At 37.4% G+C, this 15,600-nt stretch overlaps 1 protein-coding gene across 3 annotated transcripts in view; it reads right to left on the bottom strand.

The window, feature by feature from the left end:
• ARHGAP15 (Rho GTPase activating protein 15) overlaps positions 1 to 15,600 on the bottom strand; it is a 321,355-nt gene that overhangs the window by 91,439 nt on the left and 214,316 nt on the right. For all 3 annotated transcript variants that reach the window (XM_079311046.1, XM_079311047.1, XM_079311045.1), the window contains one exon: positions 13,325 to 13,402. In XM_079311046.1, coding sequence (XP_079167172.1) covers positions 13,325 to 13,402 — 78 coding nt within the window. The remainder of the gene's footprint in view (positions 1 to 13,324; positions 13,403 to 15,600) is intronic.

Genomic DNA, 15,600 nt, shown 5'->3' with positions numbered 1-15,600 from the left:
CTTGGTTTGTATCCCTGAATCATCACAAACTTCCTTAGGCATGTTACTCAGCTCCTCATTTTCCTACTTGCCAAACATAGCTAGCAATATTTTGGTATCTCACAGAGATGTTAGCACAAGCCCTTCAACATACATATCTGCTCATATATTATCTGGATGGAGTCATTTCCAAAACTGACTGCAAAATACTCACAAAATGCACACAGCTCCATGAGGCTTAGTCATGCCAAACACGATGCGTGGCAACACATCCCTGCAACCACAGGAATGCAAACCAGGACCTCATTCCCATGTAAAACATACCTGGGAGTCCTCAAGGACTGGGTCCCTTTACTCTGCAGCCCCAGCACAGAGAAATTTTAATTATTCATGCATCTTTGCCCTGCTGCCTATGGCACAGGTGGCACTGCACTTGGAGAAGCATCACAGGGGAGGACCCTCATTTGAAGACCTAATTTGGCTTTGCTTCATCCAGAGCCCCAAATCCACATTTCAGAGGGTGACTGCTGCCTTATCCGCAGTCTCTGTACACAGTAGGGACTTGGCAAATGGAGTTTGGTGAAATGGCACGGCACACAACATAGGGGACCAACTATAAATCAGCAGATTTTGGCTCTGCTCCTGGCTCTGTCACTGATTTACCATGGAAACTTGGGCAAATCTTTTACTCTCCCTATCCTTCATTTTCCCTACCCATAATGTAAAGATAATGATGCTGCTTTGCAAGCTCTTTTGAGATCCTGAGATGTTAAGTGCTAAGTGCATTTTATTAACATTAATAGCACCCAACCGAGAGGATGCTGTACAGCACTAGCCTGGCTGTCCCCAGAAAACAGATTGGAGTGGGGAAAGTGTGCATTTGTTAAGCAGCTTAGACACTGCTCATTCCCATAATACTTCCACAACACACAAGAACAAGATCTGACCTACTAAAACAAAAGGGAAAAAAAAAAAAATCCAAAACGCCATAAGGAGAAAATTTCTAATGTGACCTGTCATCTTATTTCCAGCACAGGAAAACTTGGGGATTTACTGGAGATTATCAGTGTTGCTGTGTGTGGTTTTCATAGCCAGCCACAAGCCCAGTGCTCACAACTTGTGGTGGAGACCACTTCCATTAGCAGGCATTAATCACCATTTTATACACTCCAGCCCAGCCATCACTGAGCAGACATCGAGTAGATGCACTTAGTTATATCCTATCACACTTTATATCTGACTCGATCTTAAAATAAGTTAATTGTACTGAATTATATCCTAGCTCTTGTATTTACAGGATCACAGCATATTACAATGTATATTCTTTAAATGCTAACAGGCTTTGTTGCTTTACACTTCAATTTTCCATGTTTCTGCTCAAATATGTATCACAACATACACAGTAGAAAGAGTCATGAAAATTTTATTATTAATGCATGTTTTTTTCCTATGCTGGAGATAGAACTTTGTTGTGCATGTTATAAAATGTTAAATATTAGAATTATTTAAAGTTAATAGCATGCCAAAGAAAATGACTAATAATACATTATACAATTAGATGCCTTTCACATGAGCGAATCCATTAACGAAATAAAATACATTCAAACAGAAGACTTCTGATTTGCAATTTTTAGCTAGGATTGCCCATGTGTAAAGCTAAATTATTTATTCTTTTTTTAAAAAAATAAAATGCTGGATACATCAGTTTGCAATTATTTGCATTATGTTTGGATGCTTTATCATGTGGCTCTGATTCAAAAATACGTATCTCTAACTTGCTGCAGCCTCTTCGTATATGCAAAGCATTAAGCACAGAAAAACAAAAGTTTTCTTTCCTCAAATTCAGCTGATTATACCAGAAGCCCTTGGTATTGCTCTTTTAGCTGTTTGGGTCTCTTTTTGTTATTCCTCTTCAGCCCAGATGTCCTCATAGTTTTACAACTCACTTTCCCCTCCCAAGTTCACCTTGTTTTCTAGATAGGATCAATTCCATCCCATCCTATGCCACCCATCAAGTCTGGCATCGTGCAGATCATTCAGATGTTATGTACTGTTTCCTATTTATTTAAGGAATATAATAAATATAAACCTGTTATCCCATCTCCTCAGCTGATGTCAACATTATCCTGGAACAAAACACTGAACAAGCAGCTAAACTTCTCCTATAGCAAGGAACAGCTTTTAGCTCCTCAGTGATATAATCCTCTTGCAATTTTTCTCCTGTATTTTTACTTTCCATCAATGCCCTGTCTGTAGAAAGGCACCCCACAGCAGCAAAGGAAGTTCCTCCAAAAGCAAATAATCTCCTCGTCCTTGCATCCATCTTCTCTTCACTGCTGCTATCTACTTAATTAAGTCGTTCTCAATCTTCTGTATCATAAGCACATAATGCTGGTTGATGGCAATGTGTTTTGAAATCCCTGTTTGTTTTTTAATTATCTGATTACACCAGGAAAAGGAGGGGAAAAAAAAAAAGAAAAAAGGAGAAAAATTGAAAACAACAACAACGAAAGAATAATTTAAGAAAAGGAGATCTCTCTGGTGTACTACAAGAAGTACAAATCCAGCAAAGCACTCCATCTTATTCTCTTGCAAGAGACTTTTTTTTTACCCCACTTTCTAACAGTTTACCTAATCCAGTCTTTATAAATCATGGGGTTTAAAAGTGTGATGAAAACAACTATGGCAAATTCTGGTAACATCATTCCAAACCTGCAAAATTCAGGTTAAAGATGTCTTTTATTATCACCTTTATTTAGCTAGGGAGAGGTGAGGAAGCCATACTTAGATTCTGCTGAGGTTTATGTCAGGAGTTTGGCATAGCCTAACTCCAGGCTACTGTCACCCCAAAATATCTCCTATCCATATGTGTCCCAGTGTCAGCCCAGGGTGCAAGCCATGGATGAGCCAAGTCTCCCACGTTATGTCAGCTGGTAATAAAGGAAAGAGTGTGCAAAAGGGACATGGGAAAAGAATATAAATTAGCAGAACTGGACACTGGCTCTGTAGCAGAAGGGGAAAAATAGTATAAAATATTTATTCCATTATATTCAACTCTCCATACCCTGACTATTTCAAAATTTGACCATGCTATGTTGTACAAATAATAATAGTAATTACACAAAGAAGAGACAATGCGTTGAAATTAGAGCCATGGATTCACAGGATGATTTCAAAAGGCATCACTCTCCCAGCTCACCCCGAGGTGTTTGTCCATGTGAAGGGCTTTGATTAGGCTCAGATTGTTACAGTAGAGTTGGGAAATGGGACCTTTGATCTCGAGAGATCTGAACAATCCCTGTTACTTGTACTGACAACAGGCGTGGTACAGGCTGAATGGTGTTAACATTTGGATGAGAGCTGAAAACCCAAGTGAGAGCTGTGCTACATTCTCACTTTTAAGACTCTGGTATCATGCATAACTTCAAAATTAAAATACAGTGTGACTACCTCCCCAAGTGTTTAAATTAATATGTTTAATAATACCCAAAATAATAAATCTAAAGTGTAAATCAAGACTTAGAAGAGAAGGTGGAAGCAAAGTCTCATTCTTTACATTTGCATATATAGTGTGTGTGAGTTCAGGACAGTAGTTTGTGACACTTTATATCACTATTTCTTAAAGCTCCTTCATTTGAAAACACTTTCCCACCAAATATGTATGCAATATTTTTATGCACTTATATCTGATGGGATTTTAACTTTTTTTTTTTTTTTAAAAAGCCAATAGTGTAGTCAAGAACAATTAATAATTTCTCTAAATACAGGCATCTAATGCTTTTTAAATGCTTTAAGACACCTCATCGAGCTTCTAGCACTCAATCTCCAAGGGTACAACTTTCCTGTAGACCCAACAGCCTTCTGAGAGTCACTCTGACACTCAGCATCCTCTCAAGTGGCACTAAATAACAGTGATTAAGTAACTGAATCAACACCAACATGCCCCAAGAATGTATTAAGGGAAGATGCTTTCCAGGACTCTGATAATTTGCTCATGAAAGAAATTCTACTGAATTTTTATACAGTAACAAATACAAGTACAATAACAAAAAAAACCCAAAACCAAAAAAAACACCAAAAAAAAAAAAAATAAAAACAACAAAACCAAAAAAACACCAAAACCAAAAACAAAACAAACAAACAAAAAAAACAAACAAAAAAAAAAAACCAAAAACAGATTAAAAAACTCCTAACAACATGAACAAAAAAAAGGAAGAAAGAAACAGGAATATTCAATTCTAAATCCATAGAAAAGGATGCTATAAGCAACTTGAAAATGTCTTAAGAAAAATGTTGGATTTTCAGTAGTAATGTAATTTTATGAAATATGTAAGCACAAATGAGACAGTCTATATAAGAACACAGGTTTCCTTTATAAGAGTTTCCAATTTTCAGAGAAGTTATAATTTAGATTTTGTAATTTTCCTTTTTTTTTTTTTCTCCCACCAGAGTTTTTACATTTGAGTGTTTTCAAATTTGGACTCCACCCCTCTCAACCAATGGAGTTCAACACTTAAATGCATTACCAAAGTCTCCTCCAACCAAAAAATCATTTGCTACTCACAGCAGCTGTCCCTGCCACAGCACTTATGGTTTCCCCAATTCTCAACACACAGAACACCACAAATACCATGACAAAGCCAAATTCCCTGGTTCAACAACTTCCCATCCCATGCCACCTTGCAGAATATTAGGCAGTGTGTGTCCATATATAACATCATCATTTTTTGTTCCAGGCCCACTGCAAGCTTGTGTTTTTCAGCTACTTTTACACACAAACCACAGGATTACAGATATTTACCACAAGGGAGGAAACCACCCCAAATATTAGGCCACACCACAATCTTGTAAGACATTGAGCATGACCAATTATAAGTAGGAGCTCTGCAGATTAATTCTCCAGGGTGTCCATCTCCTCAAAGCTCAAATATCCCACGCAAAATACCTTTGATGCTTGGTTTATCTACAAATGAGCCTGGCAACTCCCACATTCAGGGAATGACCCCATCCTCCTAAAAATCATAGGTAGAAAGCTGTCCTGTTCATACTTTAACCAAAAGACTCAATAATTCATTTCCTTCCTTTGCTTTTTTTTTGGAGCTCTGTGGAATGGCATTTCCTGCAGCGTTACTATCAGAACAACAAACCCAAACAAAGAGTCACCCATGACAACGATGAGCATCCCCCAAAAAAAGGCAGCATGCAAACCTCCAGTCCTTCTCAGCAACTAAATAACACTCCTTGAGGGGTTATCAAGAAGCTCTTCAACTTCTCGAAGTGTTACTAAGCAAGACGCTATTGTAACGCAAATAGTGCTGCGGGTAGAAAAAAAAATAAAAGGCATGTTTTAAATGCTTCATCATACAATGCATGCCATAAAATCCATGGTATGTTTGTGGCTGACCACACTAACCCAGCCTGCTGCCTCTTCTGCCCCATTCCACTGGCTTATTCAGCACATGAAAAGGAAAACATGACAATACCACTTGCAAGAGAAATTTTACAGAGATGCAGATTGGGCAACTAAGACTTAGAAATCTGGATATTTTTCTGTCTTTTTTTTTTTCTTCACACTGAACACAAAATAGTTATATTGGAAACATATTAACATTCAAGCTCCATCAATTTTTATTATATAATGTACATTATTTACAAAATAATTTGAGCATTCTTTGCAAAAATTAGTATTTCCATTAGATTTTGTACTTGACTTGTAGTTACAAGTCATTTTTGGAAGTACTATAGTTTCCCCCTTCTCTAGAAAGAGAAGGGGAAGATGTGAAAAATATACTTTCCTTTGAATGATAGTAATAAATTTTCTGTAGCTTAAAACAGGCAGAGAGAGACAAAAAGAAGAACCCACATGAATAACATGCACATATTAATTGATTCACTAAGTACTGTGGGCTCAATTAAAGTATTCTGTTGTCAGAGTTTTAAAGCTTGGAAAAAAAAAATTTAAAAAATTAAATTCTTGGCTACAGCTTGGCATATGCAGGTCTTAACCCAGAAGCAAGCTGTTTTATAATTATTTTTGAAAATTGCTTCAGTCCATTTTATTTTCTGTGCTTGCCTGGGAAGTGTGAAAAAGAAAGAAAAAACTATTTTTGACTCAAGGCTTTCAAGACATTTTGGTTCTCAGCTAGCAAGTAACCCAGTTTGAGCCTGATATTTCCATTGTGAACTTTGGATCACTCTGGCTGTGTCTCAGTGGGTCTGGTCACATGAAGAGCTGCTGGCAGATGTGAGGAAGACTCTGCTGCCTGTGCTGTGCTTGATCACACCAGGAACATCACCAAGGCTGGAGGGTGGCTTTAAGGTTAGACCCCCACCAAAGCATATTAATGTGTTTTTAGGGATACTCATATACGCCTGAAAAATACAATCAATAACCTAAAACATCTAAAAATACATAAGATGGCCAGACATAAAGGGGAATCTCATCAAGGTATGCACACAAGAAATTACGAGCCCACAAACAAAAAGGAAAGTGACTGCAAGAGAGAACCATTCCTCTTTATTTCCCCCCTTTTATTCCATTGACCCTTAATGCAATTTTAAAATAAAGCCCATGACAAACCTCTTGGCCTTCCATGTTTGTAGCTGCTCTCTGGGAGTTGGCAGCTGAGAGAGGACCTGCTCTCCTGTGCCCATAGAACCTTTGTTGGAGGAGGATCAGAGCCCCTGCCTGCCTTTGAAATTGAGATATTTGGGTCAATGGAAAGATAAAGGTATTTTTGAATGAGAAGTTTTGTTGGTTTGGGGTGGGAGTTTTATTGTTGGTTTGGGTGGGGTATTTTCTTTTTTAAATTCTCCCCCTCTCCTTTTTTTTTTTTCCTTATTTAAAATAAATAAAATTGTGAAAAGAAGACACATCTCTTTCTTTTTTTCACCCAGCTCCCTCCTCCCTCTTTTCACCCCTTTTTTTTTCCCCCCTCTTTCACAACCTCCCAGCCCATTTGTGTCGACCTGGAGGCTCTGATTCAAAGGAAGCCCCAGCCTTGTGTCAGCTCCACGGGCTGAGGCAGAGCCAGCCAGGAAACCACTCTGGTTCCTGATAGCCCAGCTCACACAAACATATGGTCCCAGCAAGCTCACAGAATCAGCAGAACTACAAAAATAAATAAATAAACGAAGGAATAAATAAATAAATCAGGATATTTGTTCCTCTCCTCTCCCAGTTCATTGATGAAGAACATGTCAGTTGGGTTGAAGAATCCTGCTGGTTAAAGGTATCATCCTTAGCTGCTCATATGGTCTGGGCTCTTACTTGTCAATTAGATTTATCCGAGTCATTTTAGAACAATAAATATAAGTGCAGATGGAATATAAACATATTGAAGATTACTGTTTCTGACGGCTGTTGTTTATTAAATCAAAAATTATGCCGAAGCGAAGATTTTGTTGATATTTCAAATGAAAAAGTAAATTGGAATTAGATATTTCTTAGGAAAGAAAGCAAAACAAAATAAAAAAAGCCAACCCTAAAATCCAACAAACTACCATGCCATAACCTCCAAAAAAAGCCTATGGGTAATAAAAAAGCAGTGATTTTACCTAAAATGCCACCTATGAACAACCTCCAGAGAAGGGATATAGCACCTATAAACTCAAAACACTAGGTATGTTGAAATCCATAAAATTTCCAATTACTGCTTCAGAATTTATTGTGCACATATGGAAAATAATACTTGTAAAAGAGAAAGGGGTTTGTGCCTGGTGCTGTCAATACTGTGAAGGATGGGGTGATTATAAAGCAAATTAACAATACTTTTAAATGTGCATTCACTTATCTTTCCAATTAAATCCTTGTTAAACAACTGCACAGACAGTAATGGTGCTTCTGCAAAGCACTGATCAAGACAGTTTTATTGTAATTTTTACTCTGTAACAATTAATCAAGTAGGCATTTTCTTTATTATTAAATTATTTAGTTAATAAATATTCGCAATCAGTTCACGTATTTCTGGTTCAAACTTTACTCTTAATTTTTCCCCTAAACTGAATCATATCTTATTATATTCTCATAGAAGAAACAACTGAAATTTTTTTAAATTTTTTTTTTTTTGCCCAAGTACTTTTTGTTATTGTGAGGTAATGAAAGAATGAGATTAAATCCCCTTTTCCCCCTCAAAATAGGAGTATTTGGATATCTTTGGCTGTCCTTTTCCATGTTCCACAAGAAATGTTCCTCTCTGCAATGACATAATACTTAGCCTCTGTAAAAATTCCCACATTTGCCCCTGCTTTGGTATCTAAGTAGAGTAACAGAGCTATAAAAACACAATCATTGACCTTTGGATGGTCTGTGGTGCCTTGCAGTTAACACACAAGGTATTCCTAATGAAATAATGGGATGCAAAGGTCATCTGCACAGCAAACACCCAGCATTTTGCAAACAAAGCTTCAGATATAAAGACAATTAGGAACTCTCTTGTATTATGCATGAGCCAACACTTGCTGAATGAACCAATAAGTACTGAAATCTGTATTTCCATGGTTAGTTTCCCTGAACGTGTATGCATTGGGATAGAATCCTAGTGCTTCAGCAATATGCCATGAACTCTTTAAAGTTCAATTTTAATTTTTTTTTCAGTTAATTTAGTACTCATGAAAATTGTTTGATTGACAGAATCAAATTTTCTATTTTCCATAGAAAAGTGAATGCCTTCCCAGCTACTGAGCAGATTAGCACAGGACAAATAGAAAAGGAAGTTTCTAATTCCTCACCAGGTATCCCTGGTCTTCAGCACAGAGCTAATTGAGGATTGGTGGGAGAGGTGTGTGGAAGCAGGACAAGGAACCTGGCTCAGCACAAAGAAAGTCCTCACCCTGTTCACCAAAGTGTGTCCCACACCCCATACACAGAGTTGGGGTTTGGAGCAGCCTGGGCTGGTGAAAGGAATCCCTCCCTGTGTCAGGGTGCTGGAAAAAGATGAGCTCTGAGTTCTCTTCCAACCCAAACCATCCTGGGATTCTGTAATCAGCACAATGGTTTCAACCAAAGCAGAGAAAAATTCGCTTTTACTTACAAATTCTGATGGATGAAATGTCTCCCCTTTTTCTTGTTTTTCTTTTTCAGGCATGTTTTTTCTCCAGCCCTGCTGTGTTTTAGCTGTTGCAAAGCACCTCCCCCTGTCCCCAGGTTCATGTGGTGGTGCCTTCATGACCCTGAGCAGCCCCACCTGGGGCCCATGTCAGACCCTCCCAGGGGCTTTGGGCCAGAACAAGGGATCTTTCCAGTAGTACCTCATACCCTGGGACTGCCAGAACACTTTACATGGCTCAACAGACCCATAAATGTTATTTTATTCCTTTTCCTACAGGTGTGAATTAAAAGAATATCCTTATAAATACATGTAAAGGATTTAACTTAATAGACCTTGTGTAAAATCAGCAGAATCCTCTAGGTATTTTCTCAATTTCTCTTTGTTTTTTGGGTTTTTTTTTTGGGGGGGGGGGGGGGCGGGATTTTTTTTTTTGTTTTGTTTTGTTTTGTTTTGTTTGTTTTGGTTTTGTTTTTGTTTTGTTTTGTTTTTTTTGTTTTTTGTTGGGTTTTTTTGTTTGTTTTTTTTGCTGTTGTTTTGTTTTGTTTTTGTTTTTATTTTAACATTTCAACTCCTAGGCTTGACCAACAATATGGAAATCATAAGAGCAATAGGTATCTCTGTCAAATGCCTCCAGTTATTACAGAATTCTTTAGGTGCTCAGACAAAAACATTGATTGCTTGGTGGCCCAGTTTCTAAACCCCAAATTTTTCAATGCTTGTAGACTAAGGAAAGTACGAATTTCCTGATGTCAGTTTGGTACAAGCAGCTTCTATTGCCTTGATTCAGTGATTTGAAAAATGATGACTTAGAGTTTCAAAAGTGCTGAGAGATGTTATAGCCCAGTCCTCTTATGATCAACTGATCTTTTCAGCTCTTAATGGGAAAATAAATCATAGATAAAAGATAATCCTGTTGCACAGAAGCAAAAAAGGTGTGATATCAATAGACTTTTATAGGAAAAAGAAAACTCTGTGAGAGGGATAAAGTAAATAAGGTAGTTTGTTCTGCTGCTGCTCATGTTGGCAAGGCCAAAACCCTCTTCAGGAGCTGCCTACTTCAAGAAATGAGAACAAAACCTAAACTATATTCAGAGAATTTAAAAAGCTACCAGGTTTGTTTGGTTTTTTTAATTGCAAATCCATTTTATTCCCCAAAAATCTAGAATTTCAAGAATCTTTTTATATTTTTCTGTTCTTATTTCTAATTTAATGATAAAGCTGTCAACTGTTAGCTTATTTTCCTTTCATATTCACCAGTTCTCTCATTTAATTTTTGATGCTGCAGATGACATTAACAGTATAGGAAAAGGAGCCAAATAAAGCTTTGCTATTTTCTAATTAATGATTATTCTAATAAAAAATACTTTGGTATGGCAGCCAGCCTAGAGTGCCTTCTATGATCTTCAGTGTGATACATATTATTTATATCCTCTACATGTAGGTGTAACACAATGGTAAAGAAAGCAGGAAGAAAGAGCCCAATGAGTATCTGGCCTGTGGAAGAACTGATTGCAGTCAATCTCTGCAATGCAAATAGGCTTTGTCAGAACATTTGTTTGCATTTATAATTAAATTAAGCTTTAACTAAAAAAAAAAAAGTCGCTATGGCAAAATCATATGTATAAATACTCCTTTCCCACTGTTAATTACCAAAAAATGAAGGTACATGGGTTGACCTGAGGAGGTCACAATAATTACTGAGGGATGGGGATGCGTGGGCAGGGAATTATTAACCATCATACCCACTGCAGAGTTTCAAGAGAATGGGAAAAAAGGTTGGGAGCACACAGTAGATTTCCTGGTAACTTTTTTCCTTCATGAAGCATCTGAAACTGCTGCTGACCTCAGCTCCCAATTGACAGGGAGCACCAAGCTCTGGGACATGCTGGGTGGAGAATGTTCTCCCAAGCAATCCATGAATATATCCTGTTTCTCTCATCTCCCTGCAGCATTTTCCAGGTACACCACGGCTCAGTGGGTTCTTTCCTGCCTGCAGGTTCCTACTTAGACAGAAAAAGGATGTTATTTACACTACTGTAACAGTGGCTGGCTATCCTTGGTGTCTGTGCTCCTTCTGGAAAGTTATGATTAAAAATTACTGGATTACTCTTTGGGAGCTACAATGCTCAGGTCTTCCACTTGCTTCATGTGACATTGGGGACTGCCAAGTGGCATTAGGATTTACTAAATCAGCATTTCTGCACTTACCTGAGGCAAAACCTAAGTACAGACTTGAAATTTTTTATAGGCAGGATTTTAGGAGATGTGTAACTGGAATTTGAATAGATTTTATCACTGCCCATTGAAAATCCACTCCATTGTGACATAAAATGCATGAATGCCCTCATTTTATCAATAAAGGCTAACATAAGAAACAGTGATTATAAGATGATGACATAGTTTTCCAGAGACATTAGTTTTCTTTGAATTTCCTTTGGTCACTCAGTAGACAGATTTTTTTTGCACATGCCTTAAGTAACCAGTGCCAGAGTGGCTTTAATGTACTATTAACTCTACTGATATATTTTCATTTTTCATAGTGGTATAAACCAGAAGAAAAAGGTGTCTGGGCCCTCTCTGCTGCAAAAAGCCAGCTTAGACTTCTGTCTAGTTTTACAGTATCAGCCCATCTGTTTTAGGTGAAAACTTGAGCAGTAAAGTTAACCTCAAGTATGTTAACCTTTGGATGCCACGAGACATGATAGACAGGACCATTATTTTTATGGCACAGTATTTTCCTGAGCAAAGAGCTCAGGCAGTGAAGAAGGATAGAAAATCCCATTTTTGCCTCTGTGTCTCCAAACAAAATACAGCTTACAGCCATTTGAAAGCCAAGGCAGGCTTCATTATTGACACACAAATACCCAACAACTATAAATTTAAGAGAACCTAAGTAATGAATCAAAACTATGAGGCTGATTGGTAAAATGATGATTTATTCAGTCTTGTTGAATTTACTGGCATACTGATTCCTCATAAACCAGAGTTCACCCTCCAGCTTCAGCTGAAGACAAGACTGATCTGGAATAGCTGAGGGGGTGGCAAACACCTACTGATCCCCTGAAACTTTCCCTAGAGATGTAAATGGAGGCTTGAAGGTGGGAATATTTTTACATCTCTCCTATCTCTCAATTTCATGAGAATATTTGAGTCAAAAGTCTTAGTTTATGTATAGTACCAATCTAATTGAGGAAGCTGTTCTCCAACAACTATCACCCTAACACAGAATATACAATATTTAGCAGTTCTGGTAATAGTCTCCAGGTAACTTATAAAAAGATCATAAGAAGCAGGACAAAATGTTGCAGCTTCACATTTATACTTGATTAATTCAAAATTGTATAAGGTCTAAAACACAATTTAAGATTAATTTGGTATTTTTTCTAATTTCTGAGAAACTTGATTTTATTTTCTTGTTAAGTAGGATCATGATGTTCACTACCATTGATGTCATTTGCTAAGCTTTTAAATGTGGGGAGAGTTAGTCTTTGGTAAAAGTAGTAAACAATTGAAGATAAATGTATTTATAATTCATCCTTATTATTTCCTAATATCAGGTTACACACCTGTAACAGGATCTACTGATCAATGCTAGATTTCTTTAGTCCACATCAGTGAAAAGCATACTGTTGCATTTGTGGAAATTTGCTCATTATACACAGAATCTGTGGAAATATGTTCAGTAAATATACACAGGATGGTTCTAATTCTGGTTAGCAGGTCCTCAAAATATTCATTTTCCTCTTTCATTTTCTGGGGTCAAATCTTTGTGTTTTCAAAATCAGTGGTAAATCTTCCACTGACTTTGGCAGAGCCAGTACTCCACTTTTAGAATTTCCTTTTAAGTTCTTTTCAGCACCTTTTTCTCTTTCACTGGTTTCCTTTGGATCTCTGCTCTACTTTTGGTTTTGTTTAACTTTCAACATCCAAACAATCTGCTATTTTTCCTTTTAATCTTTTTCTTTCCCCCTCACTTTGATTCCTGGGTTTATACATATGCTTTGCTTTTTGCCACCTTATTTCACATCTCCATTTCCTCTGGTATTTTTAGATTTGTTTGTTGTTTGTTTCTCATCTCAAGTTTAGCTACTATTTTCCTCTGCTTACTCTGCTCTTTTTCCTCTCTCCTAGCTGACATTTCCCTCTGTGCAATATCTTTCTACCTTCCCTTTCCTCTCTTTTCCAAAACAGGGCTCATCATTCCATGCCACTAATGTATAGCAGATTCTGAAATACTGTCATCTGAGACAGTTAAGTACTAAACAAAACATTACCAGGGTGGAGGAATCACTTACCCTGATTGACAACAAATCGTAACTTCTGTATTGTTGCCAGATTGCCGCTAACTCTGTATATTCCATCAACATCTAGACCTGAAAAAGAAACACATATTTCATTTCAGATCATAGGAGTATTTTTCTTTGTATGTCTGTCAGGAAGGCAGAGGCACCCTCACAAGTATGAAGAGCAGCGCAGCGAGTGACTGAAAAATAATCCACCTGACAACAACTGAAGTGCCTCCTCACTGATTAAAGCAACAATGAAAAATAAAAGTGGGAGATTAACTTAAGTGAATACAAAACACCTAGCTATAATTATCTTGTAATTCTGTCAGCAGAATAATGCTCTGCAAGGGGGTTTGAGTGTGGCAGGAAAGAGAGGGGTAATTGGCATCTCGTGCTCGTTGGGACAGGCACGGTGCCGTGCCAGCGCTGCCTCGACGTGGATGTTTGTATTAATAGTGCCAGGAAAACTTCTCTGTCTGGGCTCTGGGCTTTTCAGACATGAATTTCTGAGGCTGTGACCTTTCTGAAAATAAAGCACTGAGGTGCCCACCCCGAAATCATGCCGTGTGTGAGACTCCACACAACTATCATTTCTCTACTATATTCTTCATAGCGGCTCAGACAGGTTTGAGGATGAAATTAAATATCCCAAGTAGCACATGCCCTGGAGTACATTTCTTCATTGATATAGGCCATTCTTTTCAAGGACAGCCCGACAGTCTTGTTTCTCCCTGCATATCTACTCAAGGTTTATCTTCTAGGTGAAGCTAGATGTCATACTCCCTTTTGTGACATATTATCTCCTACAGCAAGCTCTGCTGATATAAGTGTTTAAAATAGCACTTCCAGCCCCTGTTGCATAGCTGTAGCATTTCAAAGCACATGGGAACTGCTCTCCTTTCCAGGAGAATTTGCTGAGGTGCAACACTGACCCAATCCGAGTGCTTGAAAATCAAACCCACTAAAACATACATTGTCATTTCACATTTAAAACTTGCAAGTACATAAGAAGCCAAGAGATGCTACACAAACCAGGTTTTTGTTTTTTTTTTTAAAGGCTACTTATCCCTTGGAACACAAGTTTTAATTAGGTTTTGGCAAGCAGTTTCAGAGAAAGACTTTCTCTTGGAAAAAGACTAATTTTTCAAACCCAAAATTTTTCAGGAAACACTCCCTGGCAATGTATCTAGGGGGAATAGTTTTCCAATTTGAAGTGAAGGCAAAAGGAAATCTGAAGGTGTAGGTAAGAGTAAACACAAATGGGAAAGCCCAGAAGCCCAGTTGTGGTAACAGTTAAAGAAGAAGAAGCTGAGGTTCAAGTCTTTTTTGACTCTTGCACCACTCATTGGCACACCATTGCCATGGCCAGTGGACTCAAGTGCTTGGATGCATTTCTCACTGATCTAGAAATATTTGAAAAAACTTACTTTTTCTTTTGATGCAGACTGGCACCAGACAAAATATTGTGTGTGTTTGCATGTTTGTTCTGTCTCTCTACAAAATGCATTTTTCGTTTTGTGTCTATGCTGCCAGGAACATCCTGATTTGGATTGCATTAAAAAAAAAAAAAAATTCTAAAATTAATTATAATATATTTTTCTGATTATTGATAATAATTGTGTGTTTTATTTGACAGCTTTTTACCCTGCACCTGTGGGTGTCCTGCAACATAATACTGAGAGTGATGATTCATTTCAGGAAGATCTCCCCTTTGGTTACAGAGGGATAAAGAAAAAGTTTATGTAAGAGAATCAAAAAGGATTTAGTAATCAAGAAATCTTGGAAATTATCCATCTGCTGGATATATAACATATGAGCAAATTGAAATTACTAAAATGTTTAAGTAATGCAATTCTAACCTAAATCTGAAGAGTCTAATTCTGTTTCAGTAAGGGGAGAGTGAAAGACTAATTCCCAGCATAGGACTGTGGGACTCTTGTGGTAGAGGATCAAGAATTGCATCATGTAAATTGAAGTCTAAACCAGAAATTAAAAAGAAAAAATAAATCAAACTAACAAACAGGCAAGCCACCAGACAGAATGTTAACTTTTGTTTGGATCTAACTCAATTCAGTTCTTAACCTCATTGGTTATGTGGAAGTGAAAACAATCCATGTCACTTTGGGTGAAATAGTCTCACTTTAAGAGCACCAATTTGGAACCTGCATAAGTCACCCAGATCAAGTGAAAATGAACAAGCTGTGTTGTAAATTGGTGGCTATTACATCTTGCAACATGATCTGGAATGCACAAGTGCATTATTATTGTTAATAAATTAATTTTGG

The sequence above is a fragment of the Erithacus rubecula genome, assembly GCF_903797595.1.
Source record: "Erithacus rubecula genome assembly, chromosome: 8".
Taxonomy (NCBI): Eukaryota; Metazoa; Chordata; class Aves; order Passeriformes; family Muscicapidae; genus Erithacus; species Erithacus rubecula.
This window is presented reverse-complemented; position numbering and strand designations above follow the sequence as displayed.